The sequence below is a fragment of the Budorcas taxicolor genome, chromosome 5 (genome assembly GCF_023091745.1).
Source record: "Budorcas taxicolor isolate Tak-1 chromosome 5, Takin1.1, whole genome shotgun sequence".
Classification (NCBI taxonomy): Eukaryota; Metazoa; Chordata; class Mammalia; order Artiodactyla; family Bovidae; genus Budorcas; species Budorcas taxicolor.
Window position 1 is genome coordinate 6,591,214 of NC_068914.1, and position 22,418 is coordinate 6,613,631.

At 37.5% G+C, this 22,418-nt stretch overlaps 1 protein-coding gene across 1 annotated transcript in view; it reads right to left on the bottom strand.

Moving 5' to 3' along the window:
* The window catches only part of CCSER2 (coiled-coil serine rich protein 2), a 122,069-nt gene that overhangs the window by 9,735 nt on the left and 89,916 nt on the right, over positions 1-22,418 (bottom strand). Inside the window, exons 8-9 of the mRNA XM_052640144.1 lie at positions 20,735-20,824; positions 1,005-1,089 (exon numbers count right to left, since the gene is read on the bottom strand). Coding sequence (XP_052496104.1) covers positions 1,005-1,089; positions 20,735-20,824 — 175 coding nt within the window. The remainder of the gene's footprint in view (positions 1-1,004; positions 1,090-20,734; positions 20,825-22,418) is intronic.

Sequence of the window (22,418 nt, forward strand, 5' to 3'; positions counted from 1 at the left end):
TTGTCTCAAATTCATGTTGATACTTCCTATTGGCTAATTCAAGAAATAAAATTTTATTTGAATAAATCACATTAAAAAATTTTAACTGCTTAAAATTCCCCCCTTTTAGATCTTTGATACTTCACATTATTTAGGTAAGGATAATTTATGAAAAAATTGATATGAATTAAAAATTAGGGCAAATCCATGGAGAAACCATAAAAGTGACTGTGACTGACAATATTTAAATATATTTTTCATTAATATTAGCTTTTCTTGGTGACTTTTCAAAAAAGATAAAATATTATCAACTTACCAGGTAAGTATATAACACAAATAAACACTGTTTTGGAAAGCAAATTCAATATAAACAAAGATTTTTTTTTAAGTCAAACAATTACTAAATCATTAGAAACGTTAGTAAACCATGCATATTCGAAAGTCATTTCTTCTGTACTGTAAAGCGGCTGATAAATTATAAAGACATATTAGTTATTTAAAAACACCCTTTAAATGACTTAAAAGATTTCTGTATTAGAAAACAGTGAAACGCAATCAAAGCCTTTTGATTAGGAAATATTTAAAGAAATGTGCAATGGTCTAGTAAGCCTGCTCCCTAAACAATATGCATCTGTCCATTATACCACTGCATTTAGAGTGTACATGTTTAACATGACTATATTTAAAAAACAAGCTTTATTCATATTATCTCAAGGTCATGAAAAGAGAAAATACATTAAAGACAGATGCATGTCGGTAGGTATAGCGCCACTGGCAACAGGTTTAAAAGGCATTAGAACGACATTAAATTCAGACAGCTTTCCTGAGGCTCTATGTGGAAAAGTCTGTTCACATGCAGATGTAGGAAATGTTAATTAAGAGAGGAGAGCCCAGGGAGTGCTGGTTTAGCGTGTGCCTGCAGATCGCTCTGGACAGAGAGGAGGTGCTGGGGAGGGACGGTCATGCAGAAAGGGGACACGTGAACGGGAAGCAGAGCAGGGTAGGAGTGAGAGACACAGACTCACTCTGTCTGCGGTGCGGCGGGACAGTCCGTGGGATCCCTTGGAAGGAGCCCTGCCAAGGAGAGAAGGAGGGAGCAGAACACCCACCCTGTGCAGAGAGAGACGGGGGTGGGAGGCATAATAAAAAAGGGAACCAAAACATTGAGACACCACAGTCATACTTTTAAAAAAACAACAACAGTGTTAATGAAAAGACGGATTCCATTTTTTTAAATACAGGTAGCCCAAATTACTAAAATTATATCTTAATCCAAACCTAGTTATTTTTCATATATGAAGAAAAAATTATTTCCTCTAACATTTATGGTTAATGCATATGAAGTAATATATTTTTTTGGTAAACATTTATCAGCTTATATATCTCTTTTTAAAGTAGTACATTACAGTTTTTTTGCAAAAATGAAAGCACTTAAAAGGGAAGACAGACTTTAGGGGATAAACACACAGAAATTGCATCAATAGTAAATCAGGCAATTAAAAATTACCATTCAAAAACTTATTTCTTTTTTAAATCCTAGGTTTTCAAAGGATTAGCAAGAAAAATAAAGAACATTAGTGAAGACAGTGGAACCACCAGAGCGCTCAAAAGACTCAGGAAGTTGTAAGAGTGAGCACTGTACCAAGAACGTGACAGACAGGCCACGGGCCACACATGCAGACCTGCAATTTTAAAAACTTGTGGCTTCTTAGCTTTTCTTATTTTTATCAGCTTATGAACTGGAATACAACTGAAATGTCATTTACTTCAATTTCCTCACGTTCCAGGTAAAACTGGGTCTTCTAGAGGGAATTTGTTCACACAAATAGAACCAGATTGGGTCTCATGTCTCTCTGTTTCTTGCCTCCTCACTGATGAGACACATTTAAACTATAGAAACACTCATGATAGCATCAAGGAAAATGAGCCCGTAAACACCACTGGCTCAATTTGCAAAAAGAAAGTGTGCATAATTCTTCACACCAATTAATCTGATATGAAAAGGAAGTACTAAAGTATTGCAAGTGTATTTTACTGATGTTTAGAGATTTCAGGAACATTCAGGTCCAAATAGAAAACTTATTTCCACCCCTATACCAGCATTCCTTGGCTATGGTTCAGTATGATCGAACACTTATTTAAATCTGTAATTCTACACTGCTCACCATAAAGCAAAAACCAAAAGAGAAAATCATTTTCTATGTTGATTAAGGTAACAAACAGCCATAAGAAACTAATACAATTAACAATCTTTAGAGTATCCTAGTAAATAGAGATCCTGTCTTTTGAAGTTATTGTAATTTCTCCACTAATTTAGCAATGGATATTTTTAGAAATAGATCAGAAAATATTTAATAGGGTGATGACCTCAGGCGCTCTCCATAGATGTTACTCGAGAACTCCATTTTGCTGCTTAAGAGATGTTCTGACCCAAAACATCTACACAAAGCAAGTCCACAGCCAAGAAGGAGCATGCCCTTCCTCCCTGTGGGTTTCAGCAGAGTCAGTTTCTACTCACTGCACTGGCTAAAGAAACTTTCAGGTAAGGATTTTGTACACAAGCTAAACCAGCAGTCAAGAGATTCCCTCTCAAAGAAGTTCTCTCTGGAGGTTTATGGAAATAGTATCCACTGGGAATCAGGGAACTGTGTTTTCCCCCGTATCTTCTAGGAGCCCTGAAACCTTGAGAAAGCCATTGATCGCTAAATCTCAGCTTTCATTTGTAAGATGCAGGGCTGGAATTTGCGTCCCTACTCCCAAGTTTCACATGCTGAAACCTATTGCCCCAGTGTGATGGTTTGGAGGTGGGCCTTTGGGTGGTGATTAGGTCACGGGGGTGGAACCCTCATGAGCCAGATTAGCACCCTGTGAAAGAAATCACAGAGAACTCCCTCGTCCCTTCCCCATGTGAGGACACAGGGAAAAGACAACTGTCCACGATCTGGAAGCAGGCAGGTACCTTGATCTTGGAACTACCAGCCTCCAAAACTGTAAGAAATAAATTTCTATTGTTTATAAGCCAGTCAGTCTATGGTATTCTGTTATAACTGCCTAAACGAACTTCTCACTTTTAGTTGTTATGATTCAGTTGCTGCATATCCTCACTCCACAATCATTGTGATTCTTTAACTCTATTTATATAGCACTTAAACAATCAACTTTGTTTTAATTGTCTCTCTTAAAAAAACAAACACAATGATACCCATTCTTAATTCCCCCAAGACCAACAAATCATGATCTCTGGGATGGACCTGAGCATGAGGAGAAGAAAGACAGAATCTTGTGAATAATACATAAAAACAGTTCTGCCTGTGACTGCCAAGGGGCACTCCTCTATTAAGTTGACTGAATAGCTGTCAAACATTTGACTTTCTACCTAAAAAGGCAAAGAACATTACTTGTTCTATTTTTGCCACTTAAAAATGCTTCCTTTCACTTCCAAAACCCTAGCTGTCATAATCCTATCCAGCCTTCCCAATCCATTTGAAACCATTTTGTAAAAGCTTTTTCTGATCCTACCTAAATAAATTACGATCATTTTGTTTATAAGCATCCATATCTCTTGGTGGATACTTGTCTCACAGAATTTTTCTTTCTCTTTTCATTATGTTGATTTGAGTATTTTCCTTATTCTTCTATTAAAGGTAACCACCCTGATAATAATAGCTTACTTACTTTTCTTGGTGTCAACTATATCTTCTTGACTTTCACAGAATCAAAGTAATATACTATGATTAACATTTAATAGAAGATAGAATTCTAGTTCCACACAAGATGTAACAGATACACACTCTCCTTTTTCTTCTGCAAAGTACAGCTAAAAATTCTAGACATTAAATCTAAAACAAAGAAAAAGGTATAGTTGAGAAGACAGACAAGCTAGGGTCCTGGAAATTCAACTCTCCAAAAAACAAAAACATCATAGAAAATTCCCTGGTTCCCCCCCGCCCCCCGCAAATGGATCCCAGAATAGGTGATGAAGAAGCCAGCAACTGGAAATGCTGATGGGCACACACATAAACAAAATCACCAAAGTCTCAAGGAAAAGCTGCACCCTGCCAAAGGAGCAGGAAAGAGGTGGCCTGGCAATACACACTTGTGCACAATAAACTGCGAAGCACCACGGGACACACAGTGGCTCTAGCACGCCTGTCCCCACTAGAAGGGACCAACGGGGAAACCCAGGCTCCCACCCTCACGGGCTCTACTACCAATGTCTTATGGAGTTTGTGAAATGAGCTGTCAGGTTTGATGGCGATGTGACCTGAGGACCTCTAATCTATGTTTCCTGCACATGCTAGATTCCTGCTGCAGATCCTAAATTAAAACTGCCGAATAGTTGCTAAAAGAGAAGAATAACACTGAGAACGGGTCATCTTCTGAACTAAAGAAAACATACTTTTCCCTCATAATGAATGAGATGCGTTCCATAACCCTATTGTATGTATAGAATAATTTTAACTTCCAGTACAAACTCTCAGTAAGTAACTTTTCATTAACTTCCATCTTTTTCCTATGAAAACCTCTGCCCATTTTTCTCCAGTGGGATAATATTCTCATTTCCTCTAGAAATCTGTGACCACCAAACTGCAACTCTGAAGACCGTCCCCCTCCCCAATAAACTGTCTTTTTGCCTCTGTACAGTTTGTGGTCCTTTCAGTTAGCAAGTTCTTAAGTACAGGAAATATTTAAAATATGTATATTATAAATGGGAAGAAGAGACCTAATGAAAGTAAGATTTCTATGCTTAGTAAATATACCACACAAAGTTATATATATATAACATAATACCAAGAACAACCATAATATTTCTCTATAAGGAGATACACTCAAAACACTACATATAAGTCAAAATGGCATTCTAAAAGAACTAAAAATAACACAGAGAAAGGCAAGAAAATGGAAAATAAAAGAGAGGAAAAAAGATGAAGCCAAAGAAATGGTAGACTTAAGCCCTAACGTTATCAATAATTCCATTAATGTAAAGGGTGCTCAGACACAAATGGAAAGACAGACTGGCAGAATGGATTAAAAAGAATCATGACCCAACTATATGCTGCATACAGGAAATCCACCTTATATATAAAAGTGTAAGTATTTTAAAGTAAAATAGTAAAAGTATATACCAGGCAAAAATATTTTAAAAAAAAGCAAGAGTGGCTATATTAATATCAGATAAAGGAGGATTCAGAGCAAATTACCAAATACAGAGGGACCTTATGAAATGATTAAAGAATCAATCCACCAAGAAGACAAAACAAGCCTAAATGTGTACACACCAACTGTGCATGGAACAAAACTGACACAACTGAAATGAGAAAGACCAAATTCCAAATTACAGACGGAGAGTCCCACACTTCTCTCTCAGCAGCCGAGAAAACCACCAGACAATAAAATCAGCAAGGATGTGGAAGAACTCAAGGACCCCGTCAGCAAACAGGGTCTACTCAACATCTGTAGAATGCTCCATCTAACAACAAAATACAAATTATTTTCAAGAGTCCACAGGACATTTACCAAAACAGACCATAGCCTAGGCCATGAAATAAACCACAACAAACCTAAAAGAACTGAAATTACACAGAATGTGTTCTCTGAGCATAAAGGAATCAAAGGAGAAATCAGTAACAGAAAGATGACAGGAAAATTTCCAAACACTCAGATACTAAACAATGTAATTCATGGGTCAAATAGGTCCTCTCAAGGAAAATTAAAAAAAAAAACACACATATGAATACAAAAGTAAATACATATTATCGAAAGCTGTAGAACACAGCTAAAGCAGGGGACACAATATCAGAGGCTGCAGGACTCAGTGGTAGGGAAATCAAATGAACAGTCTTGCTTGGGCTTCAGAGACAGAGCAGAGCAGGCCTCTGACCCTGCTTCTGACCTGCCTGGACTCTGCCCTGACTGGGAGTGACTGTGGGTGACTGCCCGCTGTGAGTGAAGACTTACAGCACCACAGTTAAGATGGGGGAGAAATCTTGAGATTCTTGAGCCCCTGGAGGGGGCCTGGCCAACCAAGCCCCAGGCTTAACTACATTGCAAGTTCTACGCAACAAAACAGCATTAATATGAAATGAGAGCTCCAATTTGGTCACAGATTGATGGATGATGATATAAGTTTGCACCCTGGGATTATAAACAGGAACCCTGAACTGCAATCTTAAGTCTCACCCACAGAGCAGACGTGTTGCCTGGGACCTTTTCCCAAATGGGACTCCAAATGTGCCGTGACACAGGACTTCACAGCACTGTTTGAGTCTGGATGTTGGTCAAAACCCAATTCGGTGATGTATCCTCTGCTGTTTCTATACCTCTTTTAACATTCAGTTCAGTTCAGTTCAGTTGCTCAATCGTGTCCGACTCTTTGCGACCCCATGAATCGCAGCACGCCAGGCCTCCCTGTCCATCACCAACTCCCGGAGTTCACTCAGACTCACGTCCATCGAGTCCGTGATGCCATCCAGCCATCTCATCCTTGGTTGTCCCCTTCTTCTCCTGCCCCAATCCCTCCCAGCACCAAAGTCTTTTCCAATGAGTCAACTCTTCGCATGAGGTGGCCAAAGTACTGGAGTTTCAGCTTTAGCATCATTCCTTTGAAAGTAAGCTAGATAACTCTCTAATAAATATTTATATTATGTATCTGTATATAACGAGTGGCTTATTTTGTTAATAAATCCTTTGAGACAGAAGTGAAAACTTTTGGCAAAACACACAGCTAACACAGTGACAAAATTTCAAAAGCTGCAGAAAAAAACAAACAGAAAAAATAAATGTCAAATCAATAAGCTAAAACTTCATACCTGAAGAATCTTGGGAGGGGGTGAAGATCAAAATAAACCAAAAGGAGGTGGAAAGAAGAATACAACAAAGAATAGAAAGTACTGAAACTGAACAAAGAAAATTAAGAGAACAAGAAAGTCAATAAAATCAACACACCAAAGGCTGACAAAGAAAAGCAGAGAAGACACAAATTAACAAAATCAGGTGAGATATCAATATAGGTCTCCCAGCCATGAAAAAGACAAGCGAATACTATGAACAACTTTTTCATCATAAATTTGAGAAGAAATGGACTAATTCCTCAAAATCACCAACTATCAAAACTCATCTGAGATGAAAGAAATCATTTGAATAGGTCTATAACAATTTAAAAACTGCCAAATAAGAAACTGTCCAGCCCAGATGGTTTCACTGACAAATGCTATCAAATATTTCAAAGAATTAACAATAATTCTACACAATCTCTTCCAGAAAGTAGAAGAAAGAATGCTTTCCAACTCATTTATAAGGACAGAATTACCTAATAACACAAAACCAGACAAAAATAGCATCAAAAAAAGAAAAAAATACAGACCATTATCTGTCATGAATATAGATGTAAACTATCTTTAACAAAAGACTAGTGTATATAATTGAGAAATAGTGTACATAAAAGAATTTTACACCATGACCAAGGTAAGATTTAGGTTACCCAGACTGATCCACTATTCAAAAATCAGTCAGTGCAATCAACAGGCTAAAGTGCAAAAATCATATGCTCATATGATACTAGTAGAGCAAAAGCATTTAACAAAATTCAGCACACATTTCATGATTAAACCTCTCAGCAAACCAGGAATAGAGGAAAATTTCCTCAGCCTTCCCACCATGATACACCTACAGCTAAAATTTACTTAGTAGTGAAAGACTGAGTGCTCCCCTTCTTAGATCAAGAACAAAGCAAGAATGCCCACTCTCACCATTCTTATTCAACGTAGTACTGGAAGTTCTAGCCAGTGGCATAATGCAAGAAAAAGAAATAAAGATATGTAGATCAAAAAGAAAGAAAAGCACCCCTATTTGTAGATGGCATGATGGTCTACAAAGAAAATCCCAATCTAAAGAAAAACTCCCAGAAATAATAAGTGAGTTCAGTAAGTTCACAGCATACAGGATAAATACACAAAAATCAATTGTGCTTCTAAACACCAACAGTGAACACATGGAAACTGGAATTTAAAATATAATAATATCATCTATGATCACTCAAAAATGAAATAATAAATCTAAGAACATATATAGGGACTTGTATTCTGAAAACTAAAATGCTGATGAAAGAAATCAAAATAAGTCTTAAACTAATGGAGAGATATATTTTAGTTATGGATTGGAAGACTCAACATATTAAAGATGTTACTTCTCTCCAAAATGATATTTAGGTATTAACACATTTCCTTCAAAATCCTGGCCAAGATTTGTTTTTTCAGAGATAGACAATCTTATTCTAAAATTACATCAAAAGGCAACATTTTTTAAAACTAATAATAATAAAGTAGGATGAATCACTGTATTCAATTTAAGACTTATCACACAGTGTGAGAGTGAAAGCGCTCAGTCATGTCTGACTCTTTGCAAGCCCATGGACTATAGAGTCCATGGAATTGTCCAAGCCAAAATATTGGAGTGAGTAGCCTTTCCCTTTTCCAAGGGATTTTCCCAACCCAGGGATCAAACCCAGGTCTCCTGCATTGTAGGCAGATTCTTTACCAGCTGAGCCACCAGGGAAGCCCACAGTGTGAGACTTAGGCCATAAAGAAGGGTGAGTGTTGAAGAATTGATGCTTTTGAACTGTGGTTGAAGTAGACTCTTGAGAGTCCCTTAGAGAGTAAGGAGATCCAACCAGTCCATCCTAAAGGAAATGAGTCCTTCATTGGAAGGACTGAGGCTGAAGCTAAAACTCCAATACTTTGGCCACCTGATGTGAAGAACTGACTCATTGGAAAAGACCCTGATGCTGGGCAAGATTGAAGGGAGGAGGAGAAGGCATGACAGAGGACGAGATGGTTGGATGGCATCACTGATTCAATGGACGTGAGTCTGAGCAAGTTCTGGGATATGGTGAAGGACAGGGAAGCTTGATGTGCTGCAGTCCTTGGGGTTGCAACGAGTCGGACAAAACTGAGCGACTGAACAACAGCAAATACAGTTATAGCAATCAAGAAAATATGGTATTGGCGAAGGAGCAAGCACACAGATCAGTGGAACAGAGAACCCAGAAGCAGATACACAGAAGCACAGTCAACTGATTTTTGACAATGGCACAACAGCAGTTCAACAAGGAGAGTCTTTAAACATATGGTGCAAAGCAACTAGATATTCGTAGAAAAATACTGCACCTTGATCTAAATCTCATATTCTACCAAAAAATTAGCTCAAATAGATCAATTTAAATATAAAATATTAGACTATAAATATTTTAACATTTTATAAGAAAAAAATTTCAGTGTCTTGGGCATCGAGAAGAGTTTATACATAACACAAAGAGCACAATGTGTAAAAGAAAAACACACTAATAAGTTGAACTTCATCAAAATTAAAATTTTATGCTCTATTAAAGACTGTCAATAGGATGAAAAAACAAGCTATTGAGGGTAAAAACTCGCAAGCCACATACCTGAAAAAGGACTCATATCAAGAATATAAAACATGTATATATTTAATAGTAGAAAAATCCAATCCAATTAGAAATCCAATTAAAAAAACTATATAAAAGATCTGAAGAGACACTTCAGTGATGATGGCTAATAACCACACAAAAAGACAAACACTATTAGCCATTAGGAAAATATAAATTAAAATCACAATGAGATATCAACTACATTCCCACTTGAATGGCTAAAATTAAAGTAATACCAACACTAAATGCTAATGAGGATAGAGAAACCAGATCACTCATACAATACTGATGAGAATCTAAAACAGCACAGACGCTCTGATAAACAGTTGGCCACTTCCTTTGCAAACTAAATATACAGATACAATATTGCTCAGAAATCACACTATTGGGCATTTATCCTAGAGAAATGAAAAATTTTACATCAACAGAAATATTCGCTTTATCTGTAATAGTGAAAAACTGGGAACTACCAAAATGTCTATCAATAGATGAATGGTTAAACAAACTGGAACATCCCTACTATGGAATTGGCAATAAAGAGCAAATTACTGATAGACACAACTACCTGGATGGGTCTCCAGGGTATTATGCTTGTTGACATAAGTCAGTCTCAAAAGCTCACACACTATATAATACCATTTATAGAAAATTCTTGAAATGACAAGATTAGAGATATGGAAAACACTGTGGTTTTCAGGGGTTAGGAAGGGCAAGAAGTGGCTATGACTATTAAAAGGCAGCACACAAGGGAGAACTTTGTAGTGGTGCAATAATTCCGTGCCTTAAATATGGCAGTCATTGTAGGAATCTACGCAAGTGATAAAATGCAATAGTACATACTCTAAATGTCAACTTCCTGGTTCTGATACTCTACTACAGTTATATAAAATGTAACTACTGTGAGATACTGGGTGAAAGAAAGATCTATTTTTGCAACTTCCTATGAATTTATAAGAATTTAAAATAAAAATTAAAAGCATAAATAGAGAAGTAAAAGCAACACACTGTAGATAACATAGCGGAGAATTATTTGAAATGCTTATTATATTGATAGGATCATATTTTCTTGGGGAGAGAAGGGAAATATGTTTAAGGACCTTCTCAACTCTATGAACTAATTTCCACAAAGTTATATATTCCTTTCAGTTACATATAAGACAGTTATATAAATCATATATATAAGTATATATAGGTATATAAAACATATATACAAGTTATAGGTAAGAAAGTTATATATTCCTTTCAGTAGTTAAAAAAAACTAAAATAGCTATAAAATATGACTAACTAAATGAGACCAGCCAAGTTCAGAGACAGCAGATATGTGAGCAGCTCCAAGCCACAGCACTCAGAAACAGCGTGTGCCGGCTCCCCGTGATTCCACGTCTACTGGATGTGTTTCTAGAATTTGTAGAGAAGACTTTAACTTAGAAACTTAGAGGATGTATGATTTAATAAGCAAAGGGTGGGAAACTTAATTCTGAGCAAAAGGACAGCATTACCAAAGAAAGAAAAAGTTCCCAGATGAATAGGTCTGTTCTCGCAGTGAGTGCTGGAATACACGACCCCTGAACTGAAGCTGCAGAAGTCATGGCAGCAGGAAGGCAGGTTTGAGGGTCAGGAGGTCTAGCCCCCATATCCGGAAGACACGCCCACCCTCCTCTGGTCCAGAAACAAGGCCTATCATCAGATTTACATCTTGCTGTCTCTCCATGAGTATCACAAGCCAAAAATCAGGCAACACCTTTCATTTAATATCCAAAGACCTTAGTGCTAGGATTGAAATACAGAAAAAACTAGTCCAAGTTCCCTGAATAAATGAATAAATGGATCTATGGTTTTTTCTATTTTGTTTTTTTGGTCAATTCCTGTTACTTCGTTCAAGTTTAAAGCCAAACCCAGTGACCTCCATACAGAGCTGGCCCTGTCCAATATGGTTGCTAGCAACTACGTGGGGCCAAGCACACACGTTTCTGAATTGAAACGTGTTATAAATGTAAAATACACACAAGATGTCACAGACTTAGTACAAAAACAAAAGTTGGAATGCAATCTATCTCATTATCTTTATTTTGATTACATGTTCAAATGGTACTACTGGGTTAAACAGAATATTTTATTAAAATTAATTTTGCATGTTTCTCCTTTAATTTGGATACTAAAGCATTTATATACATAGTTCACATTATATTTATATTGGAGCACTAACTAGAGGACATGAAAGCATGTAATTCTTTCTTAGTTGGTGCTTTCTTAGTTAAGCTCTGCCCAGGAAAGAGCCTTTTGCTCATCTGCTGCTACTGCTAAGTTACTTCAGTCGTGTCCGACTCTGTGTGACCCCATAGGCGGCAGCCCACCAGGCTCCCCCGTCCCGGGGATTCTCCAGGCAAGAACGCTGGAGTGGGTTGCCATTTCCTTCCCCAATGCATGAAAGTGAAAAGTGAAAGTGAAGTTGCTCAGTCGTGTCCGACTGTTCGCGACCCCATGGACTGCAGCCTACCAGGCTCCCCCGTCCATGGGATTTTCCAGGCAAGAGTACTGGAGTGGGGTGCCATTGCCTTCTCCAACTGAGTCTACTGTAAATCTTCTGATGACTTTTAAGATGAAATGGTTGATATGAGATGCTTTCTGCTAGAGAAATCACAGTTGCTGCTGCTGCTAAGTCACTTCAGTCATGTACAACTCTGTGTGACCCCATAAATGGCAGCCCACCAGGCTCCCCAATCCCGGGGATTCTCCAGGCAAGAACACCAGAGTGGGCTGCCATTTCCTTCTCCAATGCATGAAAGTGAAAAGTGAATGTGAAGTCGCTCAGTCGTGTCCGATTGTTCGCGACCCCATGGACTGCAGCCTACCAGGCTCCCCCGTCCATGGGATTTTCCAGGCAAGAGTACTGGAGTGGGGTACCATTGCCTTCTCCAGAGAAATCAGAGTAGACATGTATAAAAACAAAAACCAGTAGGAATGCATATGAATATATTACATCCAAGTGAAAAAATAAAGTACTTGTAGGAAAACATAGGCTATCTGACGTACAGCTTAACCATATGCGTAACACTCAAGTTACACTTTAAACTGGTGGGACAACACACACACACACACACACACACACACACATAAACAAGAACACAGGAATAGGGAAACATAAAAAACAAAGAGCATCTGGACTCGGGGTTTGAGAGAAAATTTCATTTCTCTCAAGATAAAGCCTGAAGAGACCAAGTAAGAAACATTCTTCCGTGAGCTCTAACCCTGTGGAACAAGATAAGGAACTGTGGGCCAGATACTTCAGAACACCTGCCACGCTTTCCTCAGCAGCTGCTTTTTTTGAAGCAGAGATGAGGACAGATGAGTCACCGTGAGCTTAGAGGATGGCGGACTTTTCATTCTAACACTGAAGAGTTCTGATTCATGAAGATTAGTTTGCTTGGGTCTCCCTCTCCTGGGAGAGCTTAGGAAGTCTTCTGGAATGGTCTTCCTTGCTTCAGAAGGGGTCTGGGCACTTGGCACTGAAGCGCTGAGCTTTCTTGTAGAAGAAATGTCTTCCATACACTCATGCACACACTGCCCCGCCACACACACACAACCTGCCCCATTTTGAATCTATACCTGTATCTTAATTTCTCTGGCACCTTTCAAGTTCTGATCCTACATATTCAAATTCCTCTACCCTTCTGTCCTGCCAGAATCCAAGTTCAAGTGATTAAATAATAAAACCTTTAGCAGTCTTTCTTCCCTAACAAAATTTTTTCTCTCATTTTTTCTCCCATTTTCTTAACTGACATGCCATCTACCCTGTCATCCACATTTGATAACTTACAGTCATCTTCTTTTCATTCTTCACACCTTTTTCATCTAATCACCTATCAAGACAACAGATTCTGCCTCAGTGATCTTCTCTCCATTCCATGAGAGATCAAAAATCATAAGTTAGCCCTCATCTCCTCATGCCTGGGCTATTATAATAATTTCTAACAAGTTTTCCTTGCCTTCATTATGTTCTCACTGGGACTGATTCAGTCCTTCTGGGCCCTGCGCTAAGACACTAAGCACACAGGAAGGAATGAGACACAGCCCCTGCCTCAAGATGTTCACCTTCTCCTCTCATATTACTCTTCCTATAGCAAAATATAGTAAGTTTGGTCCCTGCTAGAAACTTCCCAATACAGAATTAAGTTGAATGTTTTCAGTTTAATACCTAAGTCTCTCCATAATTCCATCCAAGTGTAATTCTCCAAATTTCTCTCTTCCTCATAATGTTCTAAATGTAATCTTTACTACTCTAAAACATGGCAAAGTACAGTAACTGATTTTTAAAAACAGAGAGGTAACAATCCACAAGTTACAGAGTTTTAACAGTAGAATAAATTTCATCTGCTTGGTAAATTTTTATTTAATCCAAGCCCAGATAATCCTTCTGAGAAAGATAACAAGCAGCCTGTGGTGCTCAGTGATCTCATAATCTCACAAAGTACCACAGTTATCCCAGGACCATGGTAACATGAAACAAAATAAGGTCACTTCATAATCATGCCTAAGTACAGATAAAAGCAAGGTTGTACTGTGTCCTACAGGAAATACTCTAGACTTTTCTACCTTCTGTTAGTATTTAATCTCAGCAAACTCCTGCTTCCTTAGATCTTCCCTCAAACCATCCAAGAAAAGCTGAAATATTGTAAAAGATTCTTTCTGGCACATGCTTGAGATCATTCTTCATGACATGTGTTCTTCCTGGCCACAAGAAGTAATCCACCCACCTTGTTTCACAGGTATATAACAGGTGGGCTTTGGCTGAAGGTCACTGGCACTTACTGCTCTGAATCATCAGGGTAGCTACATTTGTTGTGAAATTTCAGGACTAGGTATTATTTTCTGCTATGTCAGGAATGTCAATGTCATTTTCCAAAAGAAGCTTCCAAGCATAATACTAAAGAGACATTCTCTAGGAAAAAAATTTTAGTTACATATGACATTTTTAAAAAAGGAATTTACCAAAACATCTGGAAAAATGTTTTTGTAATTACCTAAGAAAAAGAAAAGCTAGAATGTTCCAACAAATGAAACCCTAATAAATTAGCACTCTGCTAAGACAAACTAAAAGAGGAGCAACTTTTATCATCTCTTATTATCTCTTAATGGAAGCTGATTAATTTCTTCTAAAAGACAGATTTAATCAAGCTGCTTCTTAGAAAGTTAGCAAGATCATGCATGTCTCACTACCTCACATTAAATTCTTTAAAAAAAAAAAAAGAAAAAAAAACCTTTATTTATTTGGCTGTATAGTTGTGGTCTTAGCTGTGGCACATGGGATCTTTCATTGCAGCACACAGACTTCTTAACTGTATCACTCGGCCAGGCTCTACAGCACACAGGCTTAGCTGCTCCTCGGCATGTGGGATCTTAGTTCCCCTACCAGGGATTAACCCCTGTCCTCTGCATTGCAAGGTGGATTTTTAACCACTGGACCACCCAGGAAGTTCCTAACATTAAATTCTAAAAATAAAATCTGTGTCCTGCCCTCACTGCATGAAGTATTTCCCAGTAATGGAAACACTGGTGCTGTCCTTTCCACCTGATGCTGTTTTCTACCTGCTGTGCACACAAACTTTTCTTCCTTCAGTGGATATTTCTAAACAAACTGACTACTTTAGTTCTGGAATTTGGTATTAGAGAACATACATTTAAATATCCTTAAATTTATGATCAGATAAGTCACCTAGTCAAGGCTATGGTTTTTCCAGTAGTCATGTATGGATGTGAGAGTTGGACTGTGAAGAAGGCTGAGCGCCGAAGAATTGATGCTTTTGAACTGTGGTGTTGGAAAAGGCTCTTGAGAATCCCTTGGACTGCAAGGAGATACAACCAGTCCATTCTGCAGGAGATCAGCCCTGGGATTTCTTTGGAAGGAATGATGCTAAAGCTGAAGCTCCAGTACTTTGGCCACCTCATGGGAAGAGTTGACTCACTGGAAAAGACCCTGATGCTGGGAGGGACTGGGGGCAGGAGGAGAAGGGGACAACAGTGTATGAGATGGCTGGATGGCATCACTTACTCGATGGACGTGGGTGTGGGTGAACTCCGGGAGTTGGTGATGGACGGGGAGGCCTGGGGTGCTGCGATTCATGGGGTCACAAAGAGTCGGACACAACTGAGTGACTGAACTGAACTGAAGTCACTCAACTTTTATAATATCTAAATGTCATTTGTCCCAAGCCTTGAAAAATAATTCCATTTTTTCAATTATTAGCTTCAGGTGCTTTTGCTTATAAAACCCAGTGTAAAAGGCATATATAATAGAATTTTTGGTGTCTTGTCATGCACAAATGCATGACAGAATGCTGTCTTGGTTCAAAGATGGTTCTTATCAACATTTAGCTCACTGACACATAGGTCATATTTAATGTTCAATGTCTAGTACTGATTAAACATTATTGCACAACATCATATCACGTGTTTATACACCAAAGTATGTATGTGTATATACACATAATACAATATATTTTTTTCACTTAAAATACTTTTTCCAGGGGCATATTTTAAAATAAGCAATAGTGAATATAAATAATTTGGCAAAGAAATAAATCCCTTAATTCCCTTTAGAAATATATATTAACACTAATGGAACATCTCTCCAACTGGGAGAAAATGGCATATCTACGTTTAAAATCAGGACATTAACCTTACATAAAAACGCCCATAATGCTGCCCACTTCCAAATCAGAAAGGCATTTTTCTGATCAAAGAAAAAGGACTTAGGAAAACTAAGTCCTTAAGAAAACTAAGTACTCGAGACAAATCTTTCAGCTACATTAATCCTCACATTTAACATTTCACCTTATATCCTGGGCAAGAGAAAAAAGGATCAGAGTTCTTTACTAGCACATAAATCATGACTGTAAGAGCTAGGTAAATTCTGTCTCCTTTTGGAATTATGAACAATCGATAGGCTTTTTTTTTGTGGTATGTCTGTTATAAATTTTCCTGACTATTTTCTATTTTATAAACAGCTAAAGTAGGAACTTAGTTGTCAGTGACATTTTAAAATATATGAATGATCCAATAAATCTGAGGCATAAGCAAAAAGGACTACAGATGATGCTGACCATATTCCAATATTAAATTTATATAAAATTTATTCATATCTATTAAATATGCTATAAGGCGGATTAATTCAGTACTAGAAACTAAGTTCAACAGAGCATTTAAAATTCATATGAACAGCATCTCTTTCCATTCCTTTGCTACATCTAACTGCTCAGTCACTCAGTCATGTCCAAATCTTTGCAACCCCTTGGGCTGCGTGCAGCATGCCTGGCTTCCCTATCTTTCACCATCTCGTGGAACTTGCTCAAAACCATGTCCACTGAGTCAGTGATTCCATCCAACCTTCTCGTCCTCTGTCATCTCCTTCTCCTCCTGTCTTCAATCCTTCCCAGTATCAGGGTCTTTTTCAATTAGTCAGCTCTTCACCTCAGGTAGCCAAAATTCTGGAGTTTTAGCTTCAGCATTGGTCCTTCCAATGAATATTCAGGGTTGACTTCCTGTAGGATGGACTGGTTTGATCTTGAAGTCCAAGGGACCCTCGAGTGTCTTCTTCAACACCACAGTTCAAAAGCATCAGTTCTTTGGCACTCAGCCTTCATTATGGTCCAACTCTCACATCCATACATGACTACTGGAAAAACCATAGCTTTGACTATACAGACCTTTAATGGCAAAGTAATGTCTCTGCTTTTTAATATGTTGTCTGGGTTGGTCATAGCTTTTCTTCCAAGGAGCAAGCATCTTAATTTCATGGCTTCAGTCACCATCTGCAGTGATTTTAGAGCCCCCCAAAATAATGTCTGTCACTGTTTCCATTGTTTCCCCATCTATTTGCCATGAAGTGATAGTACCAGACGCCATGATCTCAGTTTTTCGAATGTTAAGCCTTAAGCCAGCTTTTCACTCTCCTCTTTCACCTTCATCAAGAGGCCCTTTAGTTCCTCTTCATTTTCTGCCATAAGGGTGGTGTCATCTGCGTATCTGAGGTTATTGATATTTCTCCCGGAAGTATTGATTCCAGCTTGTGCTTCATCCAACCCGGCATTTCACATGATATACTCTGCATATTAAGCTGAATAAGCAGGGTGACAACACACAGCCTTGACGTACTCCTTTTCCAATTCTGAACCAGCCTGTTGTTTCATGTCCAGTTCTAACTATTGCTTCTTGACCTGCACACAGATTTCTCAGGAGGCAGGTAAGGTGATCCAGTATTCCCATGTCATAAAGAGTTTTCCACGGTTTGTTGTGATCCACACAACGGCTTAAGTGCAATCAACGAAGCAGTAGGTATCTTTCTGTAATTATCTTGCTTTTTCTATGACCCAATGGATGTTGGCAATTTGATCTCTCATTCCTCTGCCTTTTCTAAATCCAGTTTGTACGTCTGGAAGTTCTTGGTTCACGTACTATTTAAACCTAGGTTTTTTTCTTAGTAAGAATTCTTAAAATATGGGAGAAAACTAGTATCAGGTCAAACTGTTCATGATCTAAGTTTTAACTGATAGGCAGCTTTACCACTGATACTGATAAAACACTACACTCAATTTTCAGAGTAATCCAGTTTGGGTCATTATATGAATCCTTTGGGTCCATCTTGTAATCCCTGCTTTGAGATTAAAGGACAAAATATTAAGTTCTGATGTGTGAGTCTAGAAACGTATTCTGGTATCGTGGCTTCTATAGTTAAGATGTTTGAACAAATACTGTATAAAAGTATATATCATGAAATTTAGAATTTACTTAATGTGCAAACTAACTTAGAATCTTCAAATACTGACGCTACATGCTTTTAAAATGATACTGCAGGACTTCCCTGTTGGTCCAGTGGTTAAGACTCTGCCTGCCAGTGCAGGTGGCGTGGGTTCAGTCCCTAGTCTGGGAAGATTTCGCATGCCTCAGGGCAACTGAGCCTGTGGGCCCCAATTACTGAGCCCAAGCTCCAGAACCCACGCTCCGCAACAAGAGAAGCTACAACAGTGAGAAGGCCACAATCCCTAGGGAGTCTGGGAAGATTTCACATGCCTCAGGGCAACTGAGCCCATAGGCCCCAACTACTGAGCCCAAGCTCCAGAACCCACGCTCCACAACAAGAGAAGCTACAACAATGAGAAGGCACATACTGCGACTAGAGAGCAGCCCGCACTCACCACAACTGCAGAAAGCTTGCGTGCAGTAACAAAGACCCAGTGCAGTCATAAACAAACAGAGTAGCATTTAAAAAATGACATTGAAAATACATTAAAAAAACTTAATTCAGTCCAATAAATGTTCTTATAAATGCTATTTATAAGACCATGCTTGCACATGGACAGTAATATTTAAAAGTAAGTTTCATTAAGTTTTTATGTCTAAAGTGAATCCTTCTTTCTCACATAACCACCATTTTCCTGCATATTCCTAGTCTTCCAAGTATTTTTGTGTGAATGATTAGATACCTTTCATGTTTTTATTCTTCTCGCCACATTATCCATTTCACCATTTTATCTGAGTATTCTGTCCCTCAGATGAGAACATCTGGTCAGAAACTGACTTATCCACTCTTCTTCTGAAGGTACCATCTTCTCCTACAACTCATTCTTACTTCTTTCTCTCTTTTTTCCACTACCTAAATATGAACTCCATTTTTGTTTAAATTGTCCTTCATTTTTTATAAAAATTGCCTTCACTGACTTCCCTGTTACTTATTGCTCCAGGCAACCCACTCCAGTATTCTTGCCTGCAGAATCCCCATGGACAGAGGAGCCTCGCAGGCTACAGTCCATGGTGTCACAACAAGTCAGACAAAACTGAGCAATGATGCACAGCAGTTTTCCCATATCCATCTAGGTCTACTTCATCATTAACTCTAGAGATGTTCTGTCCAACATCTACTAGCCATACGTGGCTATTTATATTTAAATTAATTACAATTAAATATTTCTTAAAATCCTCTTCTGCAGTCACACTAGCCACGTTTTCAAGTATTCAACAGTCACATTCAGCTAGTGGCAACTGCACTAGACAGCAAGGACATTCTATGGAAGAGTGCTGATGCAGAAGAGTCTCTCATTCTGAATTCTAGAACTCCTCTCTATCTACTGACATCTTTTGCTTTCTGTGGTTCAACCACCCTATTTACTCTTTTCACTAAGTTCGATTCTTTTATCTAGACTTTCCCAATCCTTTGAACCTTACAGCACTTTCTACACTTTAATTACATCACCTTGCCAGTTCCTTTAATAAACACTTTAATGGAAGAATGGAAGATGGACGAATCTTTGTCTGTGTGTTTTCTTTCCCAATTCCACACTTCAAGAGGCTAATAACTGAAATAGGAAGGGCTTAGCAAACCTTTGCTGAAATTATTAGCATCGCACTTTATACAGAGCACACAAAAAATAACTACTTATTAAATGAAAAGAAATAAGTATATTATAAACTTTAAAGGCCTGTAAGTTTTTAAAAAATCAGACTGTTGATTAATTAACCATTATAATTCCCTGTTCGTTTGTGTTACTAGGATTCCACAGATTAAAATAAGGCAAAAGCAGGCTCAAGGCTGGCTTATCAGGCATTCTCTTACCAAGAAGTACTTACTACTTGGCACCATACCATAGGATAATAATGACTGATAGCCATGATGGCTCTCTGGCTCAGGCATATCCCGAACTGACTTCAGAAAGTGTGTTTTAGCACTTAATATCTTTTGAAATGCAATATTTTTGAAAAAAATGAAGAAGCATAGAATGCATGGTCATTTTCTACCATTTAGAAGAAACCATTCCTTACTCTATGCCTAAAACATAACCTTTACTTGTCTGTATCTTAATACATTCATGCTTCCTAACAGCCTCAATATTTGGGTAATTATAATAAAAGAATGTATTTGAAAAATCTCAACAAATAAAAAGAATATGTTACATAGTATATTTTCAGAGTCATATGCCACTGAAGAGGGAAGACTGTATTTTGGACTTCTTTTTCTTGTAGGCAAGGGGAAACACCACTCTCATAAATACATGCAATGAGTGGGAGACTAGACACTCAAATAAAATGACCTACAGTACGCAGAATGGAAAAGCTATTAAAGCACATTCATTCATATAAGACACAGAATAGAAACTTTAGAAAGCACAGAAACAACTGGGAGACAAGAAAAATCCACTTACCTTAAAAAAAATTTTTGACAGTCATGGCAGATGCAAAATTATTAGAGCAAAAACAGTAGAACAAAACATCAAAATAGAAAATGACAAGAAAAGAGGATAAGAGCATGTGCTACTTACAGGAATTCTTCTCCAGGGTGTTTGGGTATATTTATCAGCATATGTACATTTTTCCTCTTTAGATTTTTGATGGCAGTTACACCGAGTTGCCTAAACAAAAACACAAATTTTTACATTAAAAATTTGTAATGTAAAATTAGTGTAATTTTACATATACACTTATACATACAAACAAAGCAATTAGGGTCTCTCTTAGAAGGTTAAAATAAAAGGAAAACATCAAAATCTACTCAGTAGTCTCCCATCTTATCCACAGACTAGGTTTCATTCACCCACCAAGGCAAAATTTTAAATAGTCAAAACTGCCCTTGGCAATCTCATACCATGAAACACACTACCTATGGTTTTATGTATATAAATATACATGTATATAGATACATATTCTATATATAGCAATATATAAGCAAGCATATAAAGAACATAATTGCAAAACTAAATATTTCCCTAAAATGGTACTACAATCACTGCACCCAGGTCTCTTACTCATTTTTGATGGGACTCAGATATTATATACCACCAGTCCTCCAGAAAAGTTGTCTCTTCACTTGTGCAATGCATTTAAAAGCCTCTTTAAAGATGTGTTAACTTTATTGGACTGGAATATTTTAAAGGATTTCTGTCCTTTGACAAAATCCATCTGACCATCTCAGTTTGTAAATAAATTCTCTTCTCATAACTTCACTCAGAACATACTCATTCAATCATTTACACAACACAAAGTAACATGCCTATTGTGTAAACTATGGTCTCTCAAATAAACATCAAACTTTTTTAAAAAATGAAAAGAATGATAATGAGAATTTCTCCTTAGTGTGAAGCTGGAACACAGCTGTATTATTCATCAAACAACCTCACTGGAGGTCAATATACTTTTTATAGGAAAACCTCTATTATAAATTCTTGATTATTTCATCAAGCTAAAATGATACATTTCTACTTCTAAAATATTTACCAATATTCAAATTTTTTCTTAATTGTAATCAAATCATTACAATTTCCACAATCAAAATCTAGTCAAAACAAAAACCTCTGTAATACAGACATGTTTCCTATTCTTTGTATTATGTACATATTTTCCATTCCAAAACATGGGACAATCACTGAAATGAAATTCAATATATAAGCAGGTCAACTTAGATCTCTTGGAATTCAATAGGACTTAACTTTTAACATATATGGGAGGCATGAAAGCAGAAAAAAGATAAAACATTTATCTTAATGCAAGCACATTACTTATTTTATCTTGACTACTGCTATTCCAGAAACAATTTCCGTTCTGCAGCCTATGTGCTAACTAACATATGTAGGACAATAACTGGCAAATATTTGAATTTTCCATAATTCGGAAAATGTAGCTTTTAGGGACATTTCAATAGACAGACAACAGCTACTCTTATCATTCCCTCTCCATCTGTGTTCTTTACTGCTGACAGATTCTTTCAGATGCTCACCTTCTATGTGGTCCCATATTTCAGGAAGTATGTATCCTCTCTTGACTCAATGACAGATTTTGATTAGTCTTACAATCTGATTAATCCTACTCCTCAATGCTTAAGGGACAAAGAACCCAAATCGCGCCAATAAAACATGAGACACTTCTGGGTTATTTCTAAGAAAGTGTTCTTAATTTTAAAAATGGATATGCTAAAGAAAAACAGGTGCTTTTCCTATTTTGGGGGACCAC